Genomic DNA, 19,652 nt, shown 5'->3' on the forward strand with positions numbered 1-19,652 from the left:
GCTAGGTAAAATATAAACTTGGGTGTTTTTCGAAGCGTTAGTGATAATAAAATCCTCTGGGTTTCATATTTTTCAACTAGAATACCTTTCCACAATGTTTACCTGGCACAATTAATTACAACCACAAATTAATCCTAATTAATAACCAATGAAGTAAACAAATAGAAAACTAGTCTTCAATTCATCCAAGAAATTGGGACAAAAATACCACACAGTCAAACTTTAATTTATTATAACGACTCGTTGACATTTGACTATAAATAATGTTTTCGTACGTGGTGAGTTTATAATGGAGGGTAATAAATCAAGTTAATATCTAAATATAAATGGTAGTTTAATTGCAATATCACATTGATTTGGACAAATTACCTAACTTTGTTAGCATGTAACGTCTACAATTACGTTATTAGCATCTTTGACGTGATAAACAACTCTTCATAGTCATTGCCAACGCATGAAGGATTCAGAGAGCACATGGAATAGTAGGAATTATATTATTATTTTTGAGTTAGGTCATGGATTTTGTCTCCTATATATATTTTTTATCATTATAAAATAATATATTTATAGATACTATATTTAAAGAATGAAAAAAAAAAACTATTATATTTAGTTATGCAACATCGCTAAGTAATAAATATAACATTGTAGACCGATCCTAAATTATAATGGAATTTTTCGTTCAAGTTTAAGAAATAAATAAATTCCTACCGCCTTCCAAAACGACGAGATTAGATAAATTTTATTTCCAAAGAAGAAGGGAATTCATTTCCAAATGAAATATTTTTATGAGTACATGCATGCAGGTTTTATAGTGGTATACACTAATTGTCTTAAGTTGTAGTATGGATGGGATTAAGGCTAGTTGTTTGTTAAACTAATGAGGTTCTTATTTTGAGGGAGATAAGAGAAATAAGATTCTTCTTAGCCAGTGAATATAAACAAGCTGTACTTGTTATCACATGAAAATAAGTACCCCTTGCTTTGTTTTGTTCACTTAATTAATGAACACACCCCCTCAATAGTTAATAAGCTAATCTGAATGTGGATAAGTATCAAGCTTGGTGATCTCTTCTTAATGGATATTAAGGCAGTCAGGCATTATTCATAAGGGGCAATGGATGAATGAATAATCTTACACATAGTTGGCATAACGTGGCCAGGAGATCTAGAGAACTTATCCACCCAAATGTGGATAAGTACCAAGTTTGGTGGTTTAATTGTTTTTATTAAGGCAGGATTAGAAGAGCTAGCTGGCTTGGTTCTCTTAATTCCTATTAATTAGTTGTCCATCCTACTAAGAGGTAATATAATAGTAAAAAGAAGATGAAGATGAAAAAAATGTCAACTATTCAATGCATGTAATGGTCCTTTAACTAAGAGATACATTCCTAAAATGGAAATGAAGTGGAGTGTGTTTAAAAATAAAATAATAAAGTAAAATAAAATAAAAACTATATAGAAATGTGACAGTGGCTTAATAATTGAAGTTTGTGTGACCATGCATGTATTTTATTATTTTATTTTTGATGTCAAATAATTAATCTAGTTTAGCATCCTACTTGCATAGAAAATTAAATAATGAACACCAGATTGATCCACAATTATAAGATTTTTCTTTGAATGTACGTGATTTAATCCAAAATGATATTAGAAGATCGAACACTATATTCTAATAAAGAAATATATGATATCTATCATCAAGAATTAAGAAGAAACTTCAAGTGTCATTTCTCTTCTCTAAATTTTATTAGCACATGATGCATACCTATGCATTTATATATATTAAAGTTGCCATCAGATATTACATCACATCATTGATTGATTCATTCAGGTAGTACTCCAAATCAAGTTACAACTATGTACAAGTCATCGTGAGATTACTAGGTTGAAATAAGTTTGCTGGCCCATATACAATCCTAACTCCTCGCTAGTAACTTTCTTAAAACAAGTTAGAATATAATTTGTTATTTTAGAATAACAACTAATATTATAATATCTTTATATTAGAATATAAGCACTATTTATGAAAATTATACACAACATAATAATTAATTTACCCTTAATATATATATCACCGTAAATAATTTTATATCAAATCAAAAAATATTTATCATAATTTCATAAGAGACAATATTTTTTTATCTTTTTATTTATTTTATATTACACCAAAAGTAATTATTATACTTTTATTATAAAATGTAAATGAATATAAAAATAGTTATTCTTAAAATAAATTGGTATTCCTATTTATTATTCCTAAACAGAGTGAAAATAAAATATTTTATGGGCAATATTAAAAATGTACTTTCCATTATTATCCTATTGTTTTTTTGCAGCTTTCTTCGGTCTCATCTATTTCGTCCAAATCTTTCTACATCTACTAATTCTAACAATCGATTACGGAGTTGATCATTCGAACCTTTCAATTCATAGATATGAATCTTAGTACGATCCACTAAAAAGAAAGAGAGAGAGTATATTTTCTCTATTCATATTTTTTATTTTATTATTTATCATTTTAAGTATTATTTAATTTTAGATATTATTTATATAAAAATTCCTTATCTTATTTGTTAATAATAAACAGAAAAAGAAAAATTATTTTTAAAGTGAAAGTGAAAGGAGAAAAGTGAATGAGGCCTTTAAAGCCTTCTCATTCTTCTAATATTAATGGATCCAAGTGGGTTAATTCGGGGCCCTTGTGTTTGGTGATACTAAGACCACCACCTAATCAAACAGTAACTTTGGCATGGAAGCCAGACCAGTGACATTAATGTGCATCAAATTAGGTGATCAGGGTCCATTAGTCCATTAGTCTATAGCATGAGAACCTACAATCTTTGTCCTTGTGATCTTGAGAAAGGACTAATAAATTCAATTAGATTTTGGACACAAATTGATGGGAGAAAGGCTCCCTTAACCAACCCTAATGGGCCCAAAACCAATTGTTTGAATCTGGAAAGTGGAGGACAATGTTAGAGTAGTCTCTAATTCCAACACTACATGGGCTGTACTCCATAACATATAACATAATAAAACAATAGTTTGGTCATTGATGACAATTAATTACAGTGATTAAAACTGTGAGAATCAAGGTAAATGTATAGGTCCTTTAATAAATAAAATTTAAAATAGATAAATGAATCTTTATGAAGCTATGAAGAATTGGAAACAAAGGGTCCAATGAAGTAGATTAAAAGTTAAGGTTATGTATTTCCGATAAGATTCAAATTGGAGTTGCAAGCAGAGGATCTACACCCATTCATTGCACATGAGACTATTATTGTTTCAACTATTATTTGAATCTTTGGTTTTTTAAAGGATGATAACAATTCAAAAGATAATCCCAATAACCTTGGCAAATTCCCTTCGTTTGATGCATAAAAATTGGATCTTTGACCCGAGATGCAAACCTTGATCGGCAGAGAAATAATTAAATCACAGCGATCCAAGAGCCGCAAGAATCCGGATTAGAACTATCGCGGCGGCCGCGTCTGGCACTGCTCGAACTCCATTGCGATGGCCGGATCGCTGATCTTAAGGACGAATTTTGCTAGCTTCTCGAGGTAGAGGGCCGCCTGGTAGACGCCCAACGCCGCAATTATCTCATCCAACACGCTCCGCCGTAGCCGGTTGGCGTCCAAGAAGACGGCGGCGAGCGCCTCCACCCGGGCTCCGATAGCCCCATCGGCGTCCGCCTCCTTCATCTGCTTTCCCCTCGACGATGCCCACTCGACGGCGGCGGCCTCGGCGAATGCGGTCTGCGCTTCGCCGAGGCGGGCGACGAGGGAAGGGACGATGAGGCGGAGGCCGCGCTCGATCTGGTCGAGCTTGGAGAGGAGATCCCGGGATGGTTTGGGGAAGCGGCGGGTTTCTTGGAGGAGCGAGCGGAGGAGGATGGTGAAGAGGGAGGGGTGGAAGTCGCCGAGGAAGAGGAAGGGGAGCTCGAGGGAGGTGCGGAGGTGGGTGGGGGAGAGGAGCTGGGAAGGGTCGTGGGAGGCGGCGAGGTCGAGGGCGGAGAAGTAGGAGGAGAAGTGGGAGTGGAGGGAGGCGACGGAGGAGGAGAGGGAGGTCGAGGTGGAGGAGGAGGAAGCCGGGATGGAGTGGTGGAGATCGGGGAGGTGGGTGGACCGGAGGGACTCGATCCATGTGGCGTAGAAGTCTTTGAAGGGGCGGGTGGTGGAGGAGGAGTTCTTCTTGCGACCAAGAAGGCCTGAGAGAGAGAGAGAGGGAGAGAGAGAGAGAGGACGTTAGCATTTTTACGATGGTATTCTTGGACTAAAGAAGAGAGAGAGGAGCTTGCCTGTGGATTTCGGCATCTTGAACGGAAGGTGTTCGACTCTGGTTCCCAATGGACTTCGCGGTAAGGGAGACGAATAGGGAAAGATGGAGAAGAGGGACTGTGGGTTTTTGTATAAAATTTCTTGGAGGGAAACGATTCTCTTGGAGTTGGGCCGGACCGGATACTAAGGGGAGCTCTGTGAGCAAAACAATATGGGTATCTAGGTCCAAGCAAGGCCTGCCAAACTCCAAAATCTTAACAGTTAAATGATATAGAAACAAAATAAATGCACCAGCCGGGAATCGAACCCGGGTCTGTACCGTGGCAGGGTACTATTCTACCACTAGACCACTGGTGCTATGATACATTGCAAATTGCTTTAATAATACTTAAATAATCTATATTAAAGTAACATTGATTTTAATTGAGTTAGATTAATTAAGAATTTTAGAACTAATGTATATAACCATGAAGCTCCTATTTCATCCAGAGACAGAGACAATAGGCAATACACAAAATACAAAAGTGCAGTAAATTAAATAAAAACGGACTTCCCTACTTTTCAGTTCACAGCTCCAAATTCCAATCCCTCCCCCAATTAAACTTTGGACTTTGGAGGGATCCCATCCAATGCAATTGCTAAGCTAAACAAATTAATACTAACAACAACAATAAATACACAGTATCATGTGCCTTTCACAATCAACCAATCCGCACCGTCCATTCCCAACTCCGCTACCCCTCATCACCGCCGTCGCCGTCGTCGTCGTCATCCTCGTAGTAGATCCGATCCGGATCGCCGTCCTCGATCGCCCTCACCCTCCTCTTGATTCTTCTCAGCACCCCATCAATGGCGAGATCGAACGCGTCCTTCGTCTTCCTCATGTCTTCCGAGCTCCCATGCCTCCGATACATCACCCTCGGCGCCATCTCCAGCACCTTCGCCCGCATACTCCTCACCCTCTTCTCCGGCAAGGCGGCGAGCACATCGGCGATCTTGACCCCGCCGAACACCACCTCCTCCTTCGGTATCAGCACGGAGAACTCCTCGAACGTCGACTTCGGCAGATGCCACCCGTATTGGGTCTTCGCCGAGACGTCCTCGAAGAAGACGGGGATGCACCCGGCGACTATGGCGTCGAAGGTGGACCGCCGCGTCGGGGTGTCGCCGGGGGGCTGGAGGCAGAACCGCGCGCGGAGCATTGGCCGCATGTAGCGGATCGGGTCGTGGGAACAGGATCCGCCAGAGCAATCGACGAGGGCGCAGAGGTCGGTGCGGTTGGCGCACTCGGCGAGGATGGAGGCGCGGATGTTGGGGCGAGAGGGCGGCGTGATTGCGGCGGCGGCGGTGGCGCCGCCTCCGGCGAAGAGCATTAGGTTCGGGCGAGGGGATTTGGCGGCTCGGGAAAGCCAGGCGGTGAGGCGAGTGAGAGAGGAGGGATGGAAGGAAGTGGGATGGGGCACAGCGTGCTCCTGCCACGGCCAGTGCCGGGATTCGATGGTCAGAATGGTAAAATTGACGAAGTCGGGGAGTCGGAGGAAGGAGGTGCCCCAGGAGACGGGGTCGGCGTTGGGATCTTGAGAGTAGTCCCACGCGACGCCGGCGAGGACGAGGAAGAAGTCGTGGCCGAGGCGGCGAGAGAGGAGACGGGGAAAACGGCTACGGAGGAACTCGGCGAGGGGCTGGCCATGGAGGGCGGAGGAGTTGAAGAGGGGAGCGGAGTAGAGGAAGGGGAGGGCGTCGAGGGAGGCATAGTAAGGGAGAAAGACGGCATCGGAGAGGTTGGGGTCGGGGGAGAGGCAGGGGTAATCGAGGAGGAGGCGGCGATGGAAGAAGGGCTCGAAGAGGCGAGGGTCGGTGCGGTACCAGGATTGGGCGCTGGAGTGGGTTCGCGGGCCGAGGCCGTGGTTGGGGAGATAGGAGCAGAAGTCGCCGGTGTCGGAGAGGGGGAAGGCGGCGCAGTGGCGAAGGACGTCGGCGTTGAAGCGGGAGGGAAGGTCGAGGATGTGGATCCGACGGCCAGAACAGTCCTGACCCGGTTCTATAGATTGGTCGGATCGGGTCCGATGGGGATGAAGAAGAAAGAGGAGGAGAAAGATGAGTTTCGCCATGGAGAAAGTGGAGTGGGGGAAAGTGGGATTCGGTGGTTTTTTCAAGAGGTAACGGAGAAAGTGGGAATGTGTCTGGAAGTGGGAAGGGAGCGGGAGTGCGTGGGTTGCGGTGGAATGGGTGGACGAGTAGGAAGTGGAACGAGGCGAGAGACCGGCCTCACATGAATGAATACATGATACAGAGGCTAAAGAATACATGATACAGAGACTAAAAATCTCACATTAGTCATGGTTTAATTTTTTTTCTTTTCTTTTTTTGAAAATAGAAAGTCTTGATAATAATAATAATAATAATAATCTCAGGCATATCCGCCCAAGATTCCAGCAATCGAATTATTGAAGAGCTAAAAAAAAAAGGATTATTTATAAAAACTTGAGAAAATCTTCATTTGCTTGGACAATTAAATGATCGTCATCCCATTCATCCCGATAGTCTTCTGGTTGGGCTCTTCTAAGCTTCGATGTAGCTGCATACATCTCCTTTCTCCATTCTTCCACGGGTGGATGCCCGCATTGGTTTGCAATCCAATCTTTGTACTCAAACTGTAAAATTAAGTAAATATGTTTGAAATTTCTTTTTGAGCGAGAGAATACTTGAAATGGTCTAATCTCACTATAAAGAAGTCTATTGATTTCTTCCCATCTACAATGAAATTCTTAATCTTTAGTTTCAGTATAAGAAAAGCACCTGAATGGTTGACAAGTTGTGAGTATATCTTTTAGGTTGTCCGGCATTTTCCAATTTTGAATAGAAGGTTTCCGCATCTTCCATCATTTCTTCTTTTGTTGGAAGATCGATTCTCCCTGATAAAACTCCTGCTACCCACTTGCTTTGAAGTTCAAACAAGGGAAAAGGAATCACCTATACCAATGATCATAATGATGTTACAAACTATTGTCTGAGTAGGTTCGGTAAGAAGAAAAACAAAATGGTCTAAAGATAACCTTCCATGGTAATCCAATGAAGGAGAGACCCGGAGCCAATTCTGGTGGGAAGACATGCTTATAGAGTGGCCCAACCCGGTTGTCATCCACAGTCACGATGCCGTCGGTCTCAAGGAAAGGGAAGTGATACTTGTAACTGATGGAGAAGAACATGGAAATGAAACGCATCAGAAAAGTTACAAACTATTTTTGTATTTTCAAAGTATGATACTTGATATCTACTTGGGACACTATAAACTACTATGTTAATACTTGGCAACTCTAGTAACTAACAACGGCATTGCAAGCATAAACAATATGCATGAATCACATGTCTAAGCATCACAAATCAATTGAGATGAAATGCAATCTACCAAAGAGGAGGCTGTTACCGGCTTGCACCCTTTACATGGAATACAATACGGTAATTCAATGTAATCTAGCAAAAAGGAGGCGTGGATACGGGCAATTCGTTATGCAGGGTTTAACTTTTAAATTTTAGCAATTAGATATGCAAGAACAAGTAATGTGCATACCCTGTACAGTGCATAATTACATCAACATAGACTGAACTGCCATCTTGGAATACGACTTGGCCATCTCGGTGAGTGCTCTCAATCTGTGATACAAAGTACAGAGTATCAATGTTTCGTAACCTGAGTAAGGATTGAGATTACCCACTCAATGGACCTAATCTATTAGTTTCTCACTCACCAGGAGAAAGGACTTTTACCATGGAATGTAGCCACATATTATCATAGCCAGGCTCCTTAATGGGAGTTCCATGCGGTGGTTCCCTACTTGCAATATGAACTTCTTTCGCAATTGTAGCAATGTCTCTTGAAATGTCAACTGCACTAGCTGAGTTCCCAATTATAACTACAACCTGTCCATGACAAGAATGGTTTTAGACAGCTCTAACACCATTTGTTGACACTTTCTAGGAAATTACTGTAACACAAATAATTCTGCAAGCAACTAATAAGAGGAACAACTACTGAATGCTTACTTGATCAACAAATGGCTCAGGGGAACGGTAATTATGGCTATGCATTTCTTTACCCGGCCATGCATCCATGCCTGAAAAGAACATGTGTTAGAACCCATAGCACGGCCAGAGAAAACCAAACTCTCGATGAATACACGCACTTCTTGTTCAAGTTTACTGATACAAGCAACTCCAGAAAATGGTTAAAATGGGAACTTTTCACTGCTTAGATGTAATGAGGAAATAGCTTGTTTTCTTCACCTTGTAACTCCTTATTACGTGAAGCAAATCACGTTTCACAATCAGAAAGTTTGATCATGCAAATAGAAAAGGTCATACTCACGGAACTAGGATTTATGTCAACCGATAAATTAAAAGGGCAAATAAGACCTTCGAATGAAGTTATAAGATCATTTTAGCAATCTTGCTTATTCAAAGGTAGATTGGAAACATCTTATGAATGTTTTATTTATTTGAAAGCAACATAAAAGAATCGTGCTAGGTTTTTCATCCTCCGAAGAATTTACAGCCACATCATAAATTACTTAAAGTTTGATTCATAAATGAGAAGAATTCAAAGAGATCAACAAACAAATATGAGAAATATATAATTCCTACAAGCAAATAAACATGAGGAAATTACCGGGAATCGCCGCGAGCCTCGGCTCCGTATAGTGCCCATTGCAAACAAGCACCCCATCGTACACCTCGTTCTCATCACCTCCACCTCCATTCACCTTCCTCGATCTCACCTTCCATTTCCCCTCCTCCCTCGCCACCGTCACCACCTCCGTCCGAAACCGGACCAGCCGGTCGAGATCAAACTCCCGCGCGAATCCTTCGAGGTACCGGAGAACCTCGGAATGACCGGGAAACCGGCGCGAGTCCCCGCCGCCGCGGCGGGCGTCAAAGGGGTAGTCAAGGAAGCCCATAGACTCGCGAGGGAGGTTGGTGCGGAGAGAGGAATAAAGGCTGGAGTGGATAATGGATCGAGACGGGTCGAGGCTAAGCGGGTCGGACTCGACGGATGGGGTGTAGATCCAGGTGCCCCCAACGGAGGCGGCGCGCTCGAAGACGACGACGGCGTGGCCCTCACGGTGGAGCTCGCGCGCAGCGGCGAGTCCCGCCGCGCCGGCCCCGACGACCGCGAGGTGGAGGCGGCGTAGGGGACGAGGTGGAATGGGGAGTCGAGGGGAGAGAGAAGGAGGCATTTTTGGGAAATTCGCACTCGAGAGAGATAGCGAGGCGTCTGAGTCTCTCTTTAACTCTTGCCATAGTAGAATTGATCGCCTGCAGCCACGGACGGAGATACTTACTGCAGATCGTATTACGCGGCTTCCTCTCATTGACATATAGATAAAGTTGTTTTTTTTATGGAGATTATAAAAATAGTGTCAGAGCAAGCGACTTTTGTGGCTGAGAGTAGCATAAGTGATAACACTATTGTCGCTCAGAAAATAGTGCACTCGATGCTGACTTAATAAGCAACGACACCCTATCATGATATTGAAGCTCAACATGGAGAAGTCGTAGTCACAATTCTCCAGATTGCTCATGGATGGTGGTTTCGACCTAGCCTTCAAGGTTGAGTCAATCCCTTTATGTGATGCCAATATTGCTGACCATTAGATTTGGTGGCCACACCCTAAGGGTGAACCTTAAGCTAGCTCCATATACAAGTTTATCTAAATTGAGAGGCTGAAAGTTTGGGATGGATGAAAGGAACTATGGTGTCTATGGGTGGCACCCAAGATTAAAACATTCTACTGGAAAGTTGCTTGGTAGCGCATTCCAACAAGGGACTACCAATGTAAGGTTGGGTTGGGGGTGAACCACTTGCTCTTCACCTGTTAGTATAGTGTCAAGGTTTGGGTCATGTGGAGGAAGCTATGGTTGGCCAAAGGATCTACTCCAAATGGTTATGGATGAAGTGGTCTAGAGAGGGGAGCTAGGATGCGCATATAAAAACTATCATCGCATCAACCCAATGGCTCATTTAGAACAATATAACACAGTGGCCTTTGGAGGGGCGACTGAGCAAGCTAAGGCGGTGGCTGATCATGCAATTAGAATGACTAAGGAATATGGTCAGTAGGATCACAAGAAGGCTAGGCAAAAAAAAGTAGAGTTCGGGTCGGTTGGTAGTGCCCGGCGTCGGGACGATGCAAGTTGAATACGGATGGAGCGCTTTCGGTGGACAGCCTTTAGGAGGGCACAGTCACGAGCATTGCTTGAGAATCGATGTCAACAAGCCATGTGTTGGAGGGTGAGGTTGGTGTTCTTTGGCTCGGACTCTGTATAGCCAAGCTTCATGGGTGTTTGAAACTGGACGTTAATCTTGACTCGTTGGAGTTGTGCAACTGATAAGGAGGCGGAGCGGCTGGTTTTGGTGCATCCGAACAGTTATGGCAAACTGTGTAGCTCTGAAGGAAGAGCTTAAAAATATGAATGTTTTTCATATTCACATGAAAGCTAATTGGGTTGCAGATTGGGCGGCACAACAGGATTTTTGAATTTAAGTGAGGAGCTACCCCACAAGCTCTCAACTTTGATATTAAACAACAAATATAAAAATACAAATAAATAAAATAACTTAGGTGGCCTTGCTTATGCTAAATAAATATGAGTTAAATTTGGACCAAATCACGTTAGTCCTCTGTGTTTCGTGTACCTCCTCAGCAAGACTCAAAATGCTCTCCTGGGAAGCAATCCTACTCTTGCTCGCTGCCCGCTCTATCTGATTCTCTTTTCTAATTACTAGAAAGAGTCTAACGAGTTTAACCCAACTCAAAGCCCTATGCTTATTTATTTATTTATTTTATGCTCTCTATTTTAATTTTTTTTCAAATTTTTAAACAAGAGTTATTATAAGTGCATCAGCATGTTACAGAGGATAATTATAGTATGTAGATAATAACTTATGGAGTTGAAACATAATCAATCACCCACAGACCCAAGGATATGATTGATTATAGATGAAGTATATTTATAACCTTATTTATATTTTATTGTTTAATTATAAAATGTAATAATTATTGTGAATAAATTTATATAAATATTTATATTTAGTTAAAATTTTATAGATAACTTAACACGTGATTTATTTTATACAAAGTTTGACTAAAATATATATAAATAAATATTTAATGATGCAACGTATTTAAGAGAGTCATAATTAATAAACAAGAACTAAACACGTCTGCGGAAATTAATGGCGTTTGATTAGTCAACTGTCAGGTTGTGGTTGAATAGCGGGTCCCATTTCTAGGTTGCTATCATGTGATTATTCTCGTATATGGGCCCTTAACCTTTGCAACGTGGTACGGGCCATTTATTGTTAAAAGGCCCACTAAAAGGGCTTTTTCTTTTACATATATACCCTTTAAAAATTCTTATTTATGCATGCATACATACCCCCTCAAAACTTTTTACTGACTATTAAATTTTTATTATCAAAAGTTAAAAATATAATTTCCTTTTCTCATTTATGTATATTTATCTCAGTCGGCCTCAAAGATAAATTTTATAAATTACTAGAATTTTAATTTATTGTTGTCAAAAATATTCTATAAAAATCATAGGTTTTGAAATTTAAAAAAAGATATACCTGCAAATAATAAAAAGAATGACTTTCTAATAATTCCAGAGAGGGTCGCAGTTTAATGCTCTTTTACCCGTTTTTTAATTAATTTTGTATATAGTTTTGTATGTCGAAAAATGACTAAAAAATATAGAGATAAATTTAACTTAAACTTGGGATATATTTAGATGAATATTTCAAATTTCAGCTTCTAATTCTAACCCAACAATTTGTAACATATAAATTAATCGATAAATTTTTAACTTAATTTTTTCTTTTAACAAAAAATATCGGCAACTTTTCAAACGATTCTTCTTCTGTCCTTTATTTTTAATTCAGAATGCTCTACGTACGACTGGGACAAAAAGAGCCAGTGATTAGTCCTCATCATCATTAATCGTACGTAGTACTTAAGGAAAATAAGTAGAAACCTGCACATAAAAATCGAAGAGCGTAATGGTCTAATGGAGATGGTCCCTCTCCCAGGTACTACCTCAGCAGTTACCCACTCCTGCTTTAAAAAACACTTAAAAGCTATAACATGCCCTTGTTTGATTTGATGCTAAGCTTCGAACTCTACTAATAAGTCTTAGGTAAACTTAGTTAGATATGTTCATAAACTCAATTAATTCTTAAATATTCTACTGCTCCTCCTCACTCCTAAAACTCAAATTTAAAAGGATATTTGGTATATATCAAAGTTTATTTTTATTTTTTTTGCACATATATATAGTATGCCTCTCTCTCAAATTGGTGCTTATATTTATATTTTATTTCATTATTCTAGTTTTTAAGTATTTCTCTTTGTTACATATATTTTTAATTTTATTTTAGTAAATTATTTATATACTCAATTAGAGAAATAACTGAAAAAAAACATCTATTTTAAGAGGCGATGTATGAAAATATCAACTTTATGGAACATGCAAGTAAATAAGAGATGTTTTAATAGTATACATGTATAAAAAAAGAGCTCTCTATTAAATCTTTGGATTTTTCTTTATATAATTGTCACTGAAATATTATAATTATCATTGCATTATTTTAAAATATGTCATAAAAATCTCTTGAGTCTTTCATAATTGTCATTAAAATTAATTTTTAATAAAATATTCATAACATATTAATATTAAAGTTAATAAACACGTATAAATGGCTAAAATATTCTTACTTTTTTCAAATTTAGAGTGTAAAGTGTTTATTAATAAAGGATATATTTTTTTAGTATTATGGTATCACGTATAATATTAGATAGCTTTAAATTATTTTATATAATTTATGCAATGGCAAAATAGTCATTTTGAGATCTAAATCTTATGGTTTAATTATGATTAATTAAATTTTAACTAGCGGATTGATATGTTTGGGAAGAGCATAATGATTTTGAGTCAATTATGATATTTAAAATAAAATTCAGTAGTAATTATGTAAATATTTTTAAATGCTTAAGTTTTGTTTGTTTTGAGGCTAAGCTCTGAATTTAATTAGTTGTTTTTATTTCTTAGTTTTAAATTTTTTTAAAAAATAAATTTAGTTAGATATTAAAAAAAAAAAAAAATTTTAGTTAATGAATCTAAGTTAAGGGTCTCCTTGTGGCTTATCCTTGTGTTTAGAGCTGACTCCGCCCTCGTCAGAGTGGCTATCATACTATGCGAGTTAAGATTTGAATCTAAGGAAGAAGTTTCAAAGTTCCTCATAATGCAACTGGGCCACCAAATTGGTGGTGGCATAGATCTTTATTAGACCTTGTTTGTTCACCAGGGATAAGATGTCAATTAGGTGACTAGCGAGATTTGGATCTTTCTCGGATACGATCGAGCATGGGATGTCCAAAATGCCACCAAGTTGAAGGATAAGCTCTTCTTGCATGCACTGGTTGTGAGGGAATTTTGCAACGAAGAAGAAGGAGAAGGAGGAGGAGGAGACATGAACAATATTGCCATTAGAGTTATACTGGTGACTGGGTCCCGTCAAACCCCATCCTAAACAGTCTTAATTACTTTTGTATCTTCTATCCCCTCTCTTGTTCTTTGGCAGCTCGCTGTGAGCTGGATAACAACATATTCTTCTTTGCTCTCTCTCTCTCTCTCTCTCTCTCTCTCTCTCTCTCTCTCTCTCCCATCTTCCTCTCTACGTATCAGAAGTGGAACATGATCGATGTTTGAGTACTTAACACTCAGCTGCTGCCATTGCCAAGTGGTGTTCACTGTCGTTTGACCTCCTTGTCTCCGGGCGTCTTTGTCCTCTTTCCATTACAAGTGCGTGATAGATTTGTAAGATAGTGAGGTAAAAGTAAGCATGCATGCATGTTGGCGTTATCCAAACTTCAATTTGCTGCTAAAGTTTGCAGTCTAAGCTCCTCGGTATCAATTTCCCCCCCTCTTTTGTGTGTGTGTGTGTGTGTGTGTGTGCGTATGGACAAAGGGAGGAGGAGGAGGTTTTCAGAGATTGAGGATATCAAAGTCCTCCGTTAATAGCGTAAAGGGCTTCTCTGCAACCCCTGTTAGATTCCTTGTTCATGTGCATGTTCTCCAAATATGAATGTTCTTGCTTTAACTTTTCTTTTTGGTCCCTTTTAAAAGGTACCCATTAAGTTGACTTGAGGAGATTTATCGAAAAAATATATTATATTTTGCTTTATTATTATTATTATTATTCTTCACACCCTACCGCATAAAATATCCTATTTTTATTTAGCAAATAATATGTATAAATATATTGTTATTATATATATATATATATATAGGGTTGGGAGTTGGCAGAGATAAGTCCTCTTAAATTAATGGTGTCGAATCCCTCTCCATGCTCTCGAGGCGATTCTGTTGTCTCGCTTTGTAACTTGTCTTTCTTTTCTCGTGCAGGGAGCCTCGTCGCCTCTCCGCTACTCAAATTTCCCTCCATCCATATTTACATATAACCATCTTCTCTTTTTCACCACCACTCCTCTCTCTCTCTCTCTCTCACACACACACACACACACACAATTTCTTCTTCCCACCTCGAGAGAGAGAGAGAGAGAGAGAGAGAGAGAGAGAGAGAGAGAGAGAGAGTGTGTGTGTGTGTGTGTGTGTGCAATGGAGGCCTGTGAGGAGAAGAGGCAGGAGCCGGCGGTGGATCCTCGCATTGAAGGGATAGCTTCTTCTATTCGCGTCGTTCCTGACTTCCCCAAGCCAGGTCTCTCTCTTTCCTTTTATCTTTTTTTTCTTTATTTTTTGTTTTTCGTCGAACACGTCTGTGGTTTTATCTCGTACTCGTTCTCTGCTCGCTTCTTCGTCGTGAAGATTCGTGAAAATATTGGGCTAATGACGGAAACCCACCATATGGGGAATCTTCTACCTCTCATTCTTCGATCGGTTCTCACTCTTCGAATTAATTCTTGGAGGGACGGTGCTAAAAACGGAAAACCGTGGGTTATTCCTCGCGAAAATTTCACTTTATTGCCGTCTTTTTGCTACACGGAATAATTGCCTCTTGCGCGTGCTATTTTGAGCTTCTTGGTTGCTAAAATTTGACCACCCATTTGGTCCAACCGATTCATGGTTGCAGGGATCATGTTTCAAGACATCACCACCTTGCTTCTCGACCCAAAAGCATTCAAGAACACGGTCGATTTGTTCGTCGAACGGTATAGTGGGAAGGATATCTCTGTAGTTGCTGGTAAATTTCTTGATTTTTTTTTCCTCTTCTTCTTCTTCTCCTTCTTCTTGCCATTGTTATTCCTGGAACCGTCAATTTATCATGCCATCAATGCTTATTTCCCATCGTTGTCGTTAAATTGTCTTATGGTGGGCCCTTTTTCCTTTTGCATTATGATTTCTTCTTTCATTCACTGTTGGAGAATAGTTGATAGATCAAGGAAGGTAATTTTTTCCTCATCTCATAATTTCCATCGGAGAACTTTATGTTCCTTTTTTGGATCCTTGACAACCTTTTCGCAGTGGTAGGGGCGGTTGGTTTGACTGTGTTACCTTCTCAGTGACCTTGTTATTTTAGGACCCATTTGTGAGTTGTGATCTACCCGTTTGTATCTTCCATTGTTTCCCTTTTTATTCTATTCATTGTCTGGAGGTGGTGGACTTGATGCTGACATTGCTCCCTGGTTCCCCCAGCTGATGTCAATTCATGAGTTTCTCGTTACTATTTGATGGGTCCTCTTATTCTATTTTTCTGCTGTATGTTCTTCTTCATCTGTTTGAATTTCATAGGTAATTTTTTTTTCTTTGATCATGAGCCCGTAGGCTATAATCTAGACAAAGGGTTCACCATTCTTGTCTTCTTGATATATTGATTAGTTAATTAGGTCAACCATTCCAAAAAATGGGTCACATCGAGCTCATAATATAGCACTCCGATAAAAAATCTATTAAATATCAACTCCATTGAGCTACAACAATAGCTTGGTAGGTAGTATTTTGATTCCAGTTGGATAATATTTATACGGATATTATGGTTATCTGACGAAAGAGTGGATTTAGCCTTTTGGGTAAGAGACAAAGATGTGAACTTCAAAATATTAGCTTATAATAAACAAAGTTAAGAAGATAAGAAGGGAAGATGTAGAATCCTGTCATGACTAAGAAATGGCATCTCATAAAGTCTATAAAGCTAGTTTTACTGGTTTTGGTTTTCCATATCAGCTCAAGCTTCTTCAGACTTTCTAATTTTGACTATGAAAAACAGTTATATTCGATTCCTAAAAAAGACACTAGGGCTTGTATTTGTTAGCTTGTCATTAATCAGAAAAGTAGATCTCACTCACTGATTCTTTCGGTGGGATCCACTCTTTTTGGACTGAATCTATAGCTTTAGTCTTTGGTGGTTTTTCATGCTAAAATGCTTAATATGTTACCTCAGTGTAGTCACTGCTATTGCTTTTGACACCTTTGTTATTGTTGTGATTTATCACCACCATCTCTATTGAGTCTTTTATTCTGTTTGTTGAGTTATTAAATATAGGATTGCTTCTGATACATAAAGACTCTGGCGTGGACTTGCCAACTAATTTTCTGTCCATGCATTTCCTTACATCTCACGAGCTCAGTTCCTAAAGGCTCACATATACGTTTTTTACTTTTACAACTCAAGATAATTTACTATTTTTAACGCAAGTTATAAGATATGCAGAAAAAAACTTCTTTGTGTTTCTGTCACCCATCTTTATGCACAAGAAGCTAGCTTCATAATAATTAATGGGACATTGAACTTAAAGATAGGGAAACAGAGTTACTTAATAAAGAGTTTAAAACTTGCATGTAAGAGTACTTGATATGAATTGTTTGCCTGCATACATTATCTTTTTAATCCTACATTATATGAGTTTTTTTACGAGAATATTCTTCTTTGCTACTTATATGGTTATCTGGAGCTATTATCTCTTGATTTTTCTTTTCTGTGCACACGTGAAGTTCTTTTAGATAATGTGGCATGGTATATCTTCGTTTAATAGGAATTGAGGCGCGAGGCTTCATTTTTGGTCCTCCCATTGCACTAGCAATTGGTGCGAAGTTTGTTCCATTGAGGAAGCCACGAAAGTTGCCAGGTCTGTGGTGATTTGTTTATCAACCAATTGACATCATAGATTTAGGAAAAAGCTTCTATTTGATTATTCTTTCTTTGTCAAGTTTTTCCCACCATTTTCTAGAAGTTGGGCTGATCCAAATTATGGTTGATGTGTAGGCGAAGTTATTTCTGAAGAATATGTTCTAGAATATGGAACTGATTGTCTCGAAATGCATGTTGGTGCTGTTCAACCTGGTGAACGTTCTCTGGTAGTTGATGATTTAATTGCAACTGGAGGAACTCTTTGTGCTGCCATAAACTTACTTGGTGTGTTCTTTTGGTACATAAAGTTATAGCAGAAAGTTATTGCTTCAATGAATTTTCTATTTGTGTAACACTTGCTGCTACAAGCCAGATGAATTACATATCATGAAGTGGACAACATATTGAGAATAGAAAGAGATCTAGCTTCCTAAGCAACTGCCTGGTTTAAAAAGTGATAGGATTCATTCTTACTTTGCAACTTGTAGAAACATATACACATTGTAGGTATAGGAAGGATCGGATTGCCGTTGGTTCCTTTTGAGGCTCTTCTAGTAGTCGTAATGTATATATGCATTACAACGAGCCTTTTACAATTTAACTATATGTAATTTAACATTGAGCGTATATATATCTTATATTCAATGCACATTATTATAACGAAGTACACACACCAGAGTCTATTATTATAAATTAAAAAATTAAATATAATTAAATTGTAAAATCTCCCGTGACAAATGATTACAGGATTAAAATTAGACTCTCACAAAGAATGCATTTAATATTTCTAGTCTCTAATGCTAAACCAACATACTTCATAAATATTCTACAAAAATTGGTATGGAACATTGGGGTTGCAAATTTTGTTTCTTATTAGGCCTTACTAATCTGTATACTTATTCTGGTTGCAGAGCGTGCTGGGGCTGAAGTGGTTGAGTGTGCATGTGTGATTGAACTTCCTGAACTAAAGGTTAGTTCCAACATGTTATTTCTAGTTTTGGGCACAACTTGAATTTTTCTAAGAATAATTTCGTGTTTACTTTCATTTTTTCTTTTATGGTACTTATTCCCTTTCGCATATAGTTTATGCTATTTTGGTAATTTAAACAATTTGTTTACTTGGAGCCTCGGTTTTTGTGTTCAATCTTTCTTTGTTCCAAATTCATCATTGATGTAATTATTCTCTGTGACCGTTTCTTTCCGCATATATGTTTTCCTTTTTCTAAAGTTAAGTTCATGTATAAATTCTTCCAGATGTTTTTGATCTAAACAATATTACCTTGTCTCTTCTCTTCCTCAATCGAGAGACCTTTTTTGATCTACTTTCCGAATAAGAGAACAAGCTTTTTTTTTTATGTTAGTGACCTCAATGTTAGATTTTCTCATTAAAGTTCCACTCAACCATTTAACTTTCTTTTACTGAAACAATATTTTGTACACTTTTCCTATATTAGTTTCACTCTTTTGTTCCTTAGTAGTCTTTATGTTCTTTCAAACTCCCATGTATGAGAAAGGACTAATGTTCATGAAAAAAAAAAAAAACACTCTCGTTTACAACTTGCTCTGATCTGACATCTTCTAAACTATCACATTATTGTTACTCAGATTGTTTAATCATTTGCATTCCTCTCCCTGACCATAGTTGTAGCTATGACGAGTAGCTATACAACCCATATCACTAATCAGAATTAGAGTGAATTAACAAAGACACGTTTCTATAGTTAGGTATATTCTGCTTTGAGGAAATTGTGATGCCTTATTTATCTTTTTTTTCTTCTCTTTTTGATAGTATTACTCTTGTAATAACCGGATATTCAAAGTGTCAGTTTATTTATCTGTTGGTCAATAAATTGCAGGGTCGTCAAAGGTTGAATGATAAACCGTTATACATTCTCGTGGAGACACACTGATGCCATGCGAGCCTTTTTTTTAGAGAAATTCATTCAAGTCGTGAAGCTGGTATCTATCGTTTGGTAGCAGTAAATTTTGATTACTTTCCCATCCTGGGGCTTTTTTTTTGGGGGGGTGCCTATTTTTATGTTCAACACTGGATTTCTCCAAGCAAGCTATTTTCTTAATATTTAGAAAAATTATTGACTACTCCATAGTTGATGACTTTATTCTGTTCATCATTGGCTGTTCCTTTACTGCTCTGTGTTCCAATGATGAGAGATAGATGCTAAATTTTGCCTTATATTATCAAGTCATGCATTAGAACTTCT

The 19,652-nt window shown here is 38.6% G+C and overlaps 4 protein-coding genes and 1 non-coding gene across 7 annotated transcripts; 1 reads left to right on the forward strand and 4 right to left on the reverse strand.

The window, feature by feature from the left end:
* Positions 1 to 3,186: 3,186 nt before the first annotated feature.
* On the reverse strand, positions 3,187 to 4,375 carry LOC140767482 (protein INAPERTURATE POLLEN 1 homolog). Its single transcript, XM_073107409.1, has 2 exons — positions 4,307 to 4,375; positions 3,187 to 4,216 (listed from the first exon to the last, which is right to left on the reverse strand). Exons 1-2 carry the CDS (start codon positions 4,320 to 4,322, stop codon positions 3,480 to 3,482), a joined length of 753 nt encoding a protein of 250 aa, XP_072963510.1. The 5' UTR covers positions 4,323 to 4,375; the 3' UTR covers positions 3,187 to 3,479.
* A 197-nt stretch (positions 4,376 to 4,572) lies between these two features.
* TRNAG-GCC (transfer RNA glycine (anticodon GCC)) lies at positions 4,573 to 4,643 on the reverse strand. The gene has a single exon. It is a non-coding gene; the product is annotated as a tRNA-Gly (tRNA).
* A 177-nt stretch (positions 4,644 to 4,820) lies between these two features.
* Positions 4,821 to 6,595, reverse strand: LOC140766733 (probable xyloglucan galactosyltransferase GT19). The gene has a single exon (XM_073106316.1). It carries the CDS (start codon positions 6,593 to 6,595, stop codon positions 5,021 to 5,023), a length of 1,575 nt encoding a protein of 524 aa, XP_072962417.1. The 3' UTR covers positions 4,821 to 5,020.
* A 31-nt stretch (positions 6,596 to 6,626) lies between these two features.
* LOC140766734 (flavin-containing monooxygenase FMO GS-OX-like 4) lies at positions 6,627 to 9,583 on the reverse strand. Its single transcript, XM_073106317.1, has 7 exons — positions 8,953 to 9,583; positions 8,331 to 8,401; positions 8,055 to 8,207; positions 7,858 to 7,940; positions 7,343 to 7,478; positions 7,086 to 7,259; positions 6,627 to 6,940 (listed from the first exon to the last, which is right to left on the reverse strand). The coding sequence occupies exons 1-7, from the start codon at positions 9,518 to 9,520 to the stop codon at positions 6,761 to 6,763; spliced, it is 1,365 nt and encodes a 454-aa protein (XP_072962418.1). The 5' UTR covers positions 9,521 to 9,583; the 3' UTR covers positions 6,627 to 6,760.
* Positions 9,584 to 13,992: 4,409 nt separating this feature from the next.
* Positions 13,993 to 19,530, forward strand: LOC140766735 (adenine phosphoribosyltransferase 1-like). Of its 3 annotated transcripts, none has more exons than XM_073106319.1 (7): positions 13,993 to 14,175; positions 14,751 to 15,063; positions 15,436 to 15,546; positions 17,336 to 17,428; positions 17,566 to 17,715; positions 18,342 to 18,400; positions 19,287 to 19,530. In XM_073106319.1, the coding sequence occupies exons 2-7, from the start codon at positions 14,964 to 14,966 to the stop codon at positions 19,338 to 19,340; spliced, it is 567 nt and encodes a 188-aa protein (XP_072962420.1). In that variant the 5' UTR covers positions 13,993 to 14,175; positions 14,751 to 14,963; the 3' UTR covers positions 19,341 to 19,530. The 3 variants fall into 3 exon arrangements, with proteins under 3 accessions (XP_072962420.1, XP_072962421.1, XP_072962422.1); XM_073106320.1 differs by having other exon boundaries at positions 13,995 to 14,147; XM_073106321.1 differs by lacking the exons at positions 13,993 to 14,175; positions 15,436 to 15,546 and having other exon boundaries at positions 14,664 to 15,063.
* The last annotated feature ends 122 nt before the right edge of the window (positions 19,531 to 19,652 follow it).

The sequence above is a fragment of the Typha angustifolia genome, chromosome 9 (assembly GCF_048772165.1).
Source record: "Typha angustifolia cultivar Huaian chromosome 9, ASM4877216v1, whole genome shotgun sequence".
Lineage (NCBI taxonomy): Eukaryota > Viridiplantae > Streptophyta > Magnoliopsida > Poales > Typhaceae > Typha > Typha angustifolia.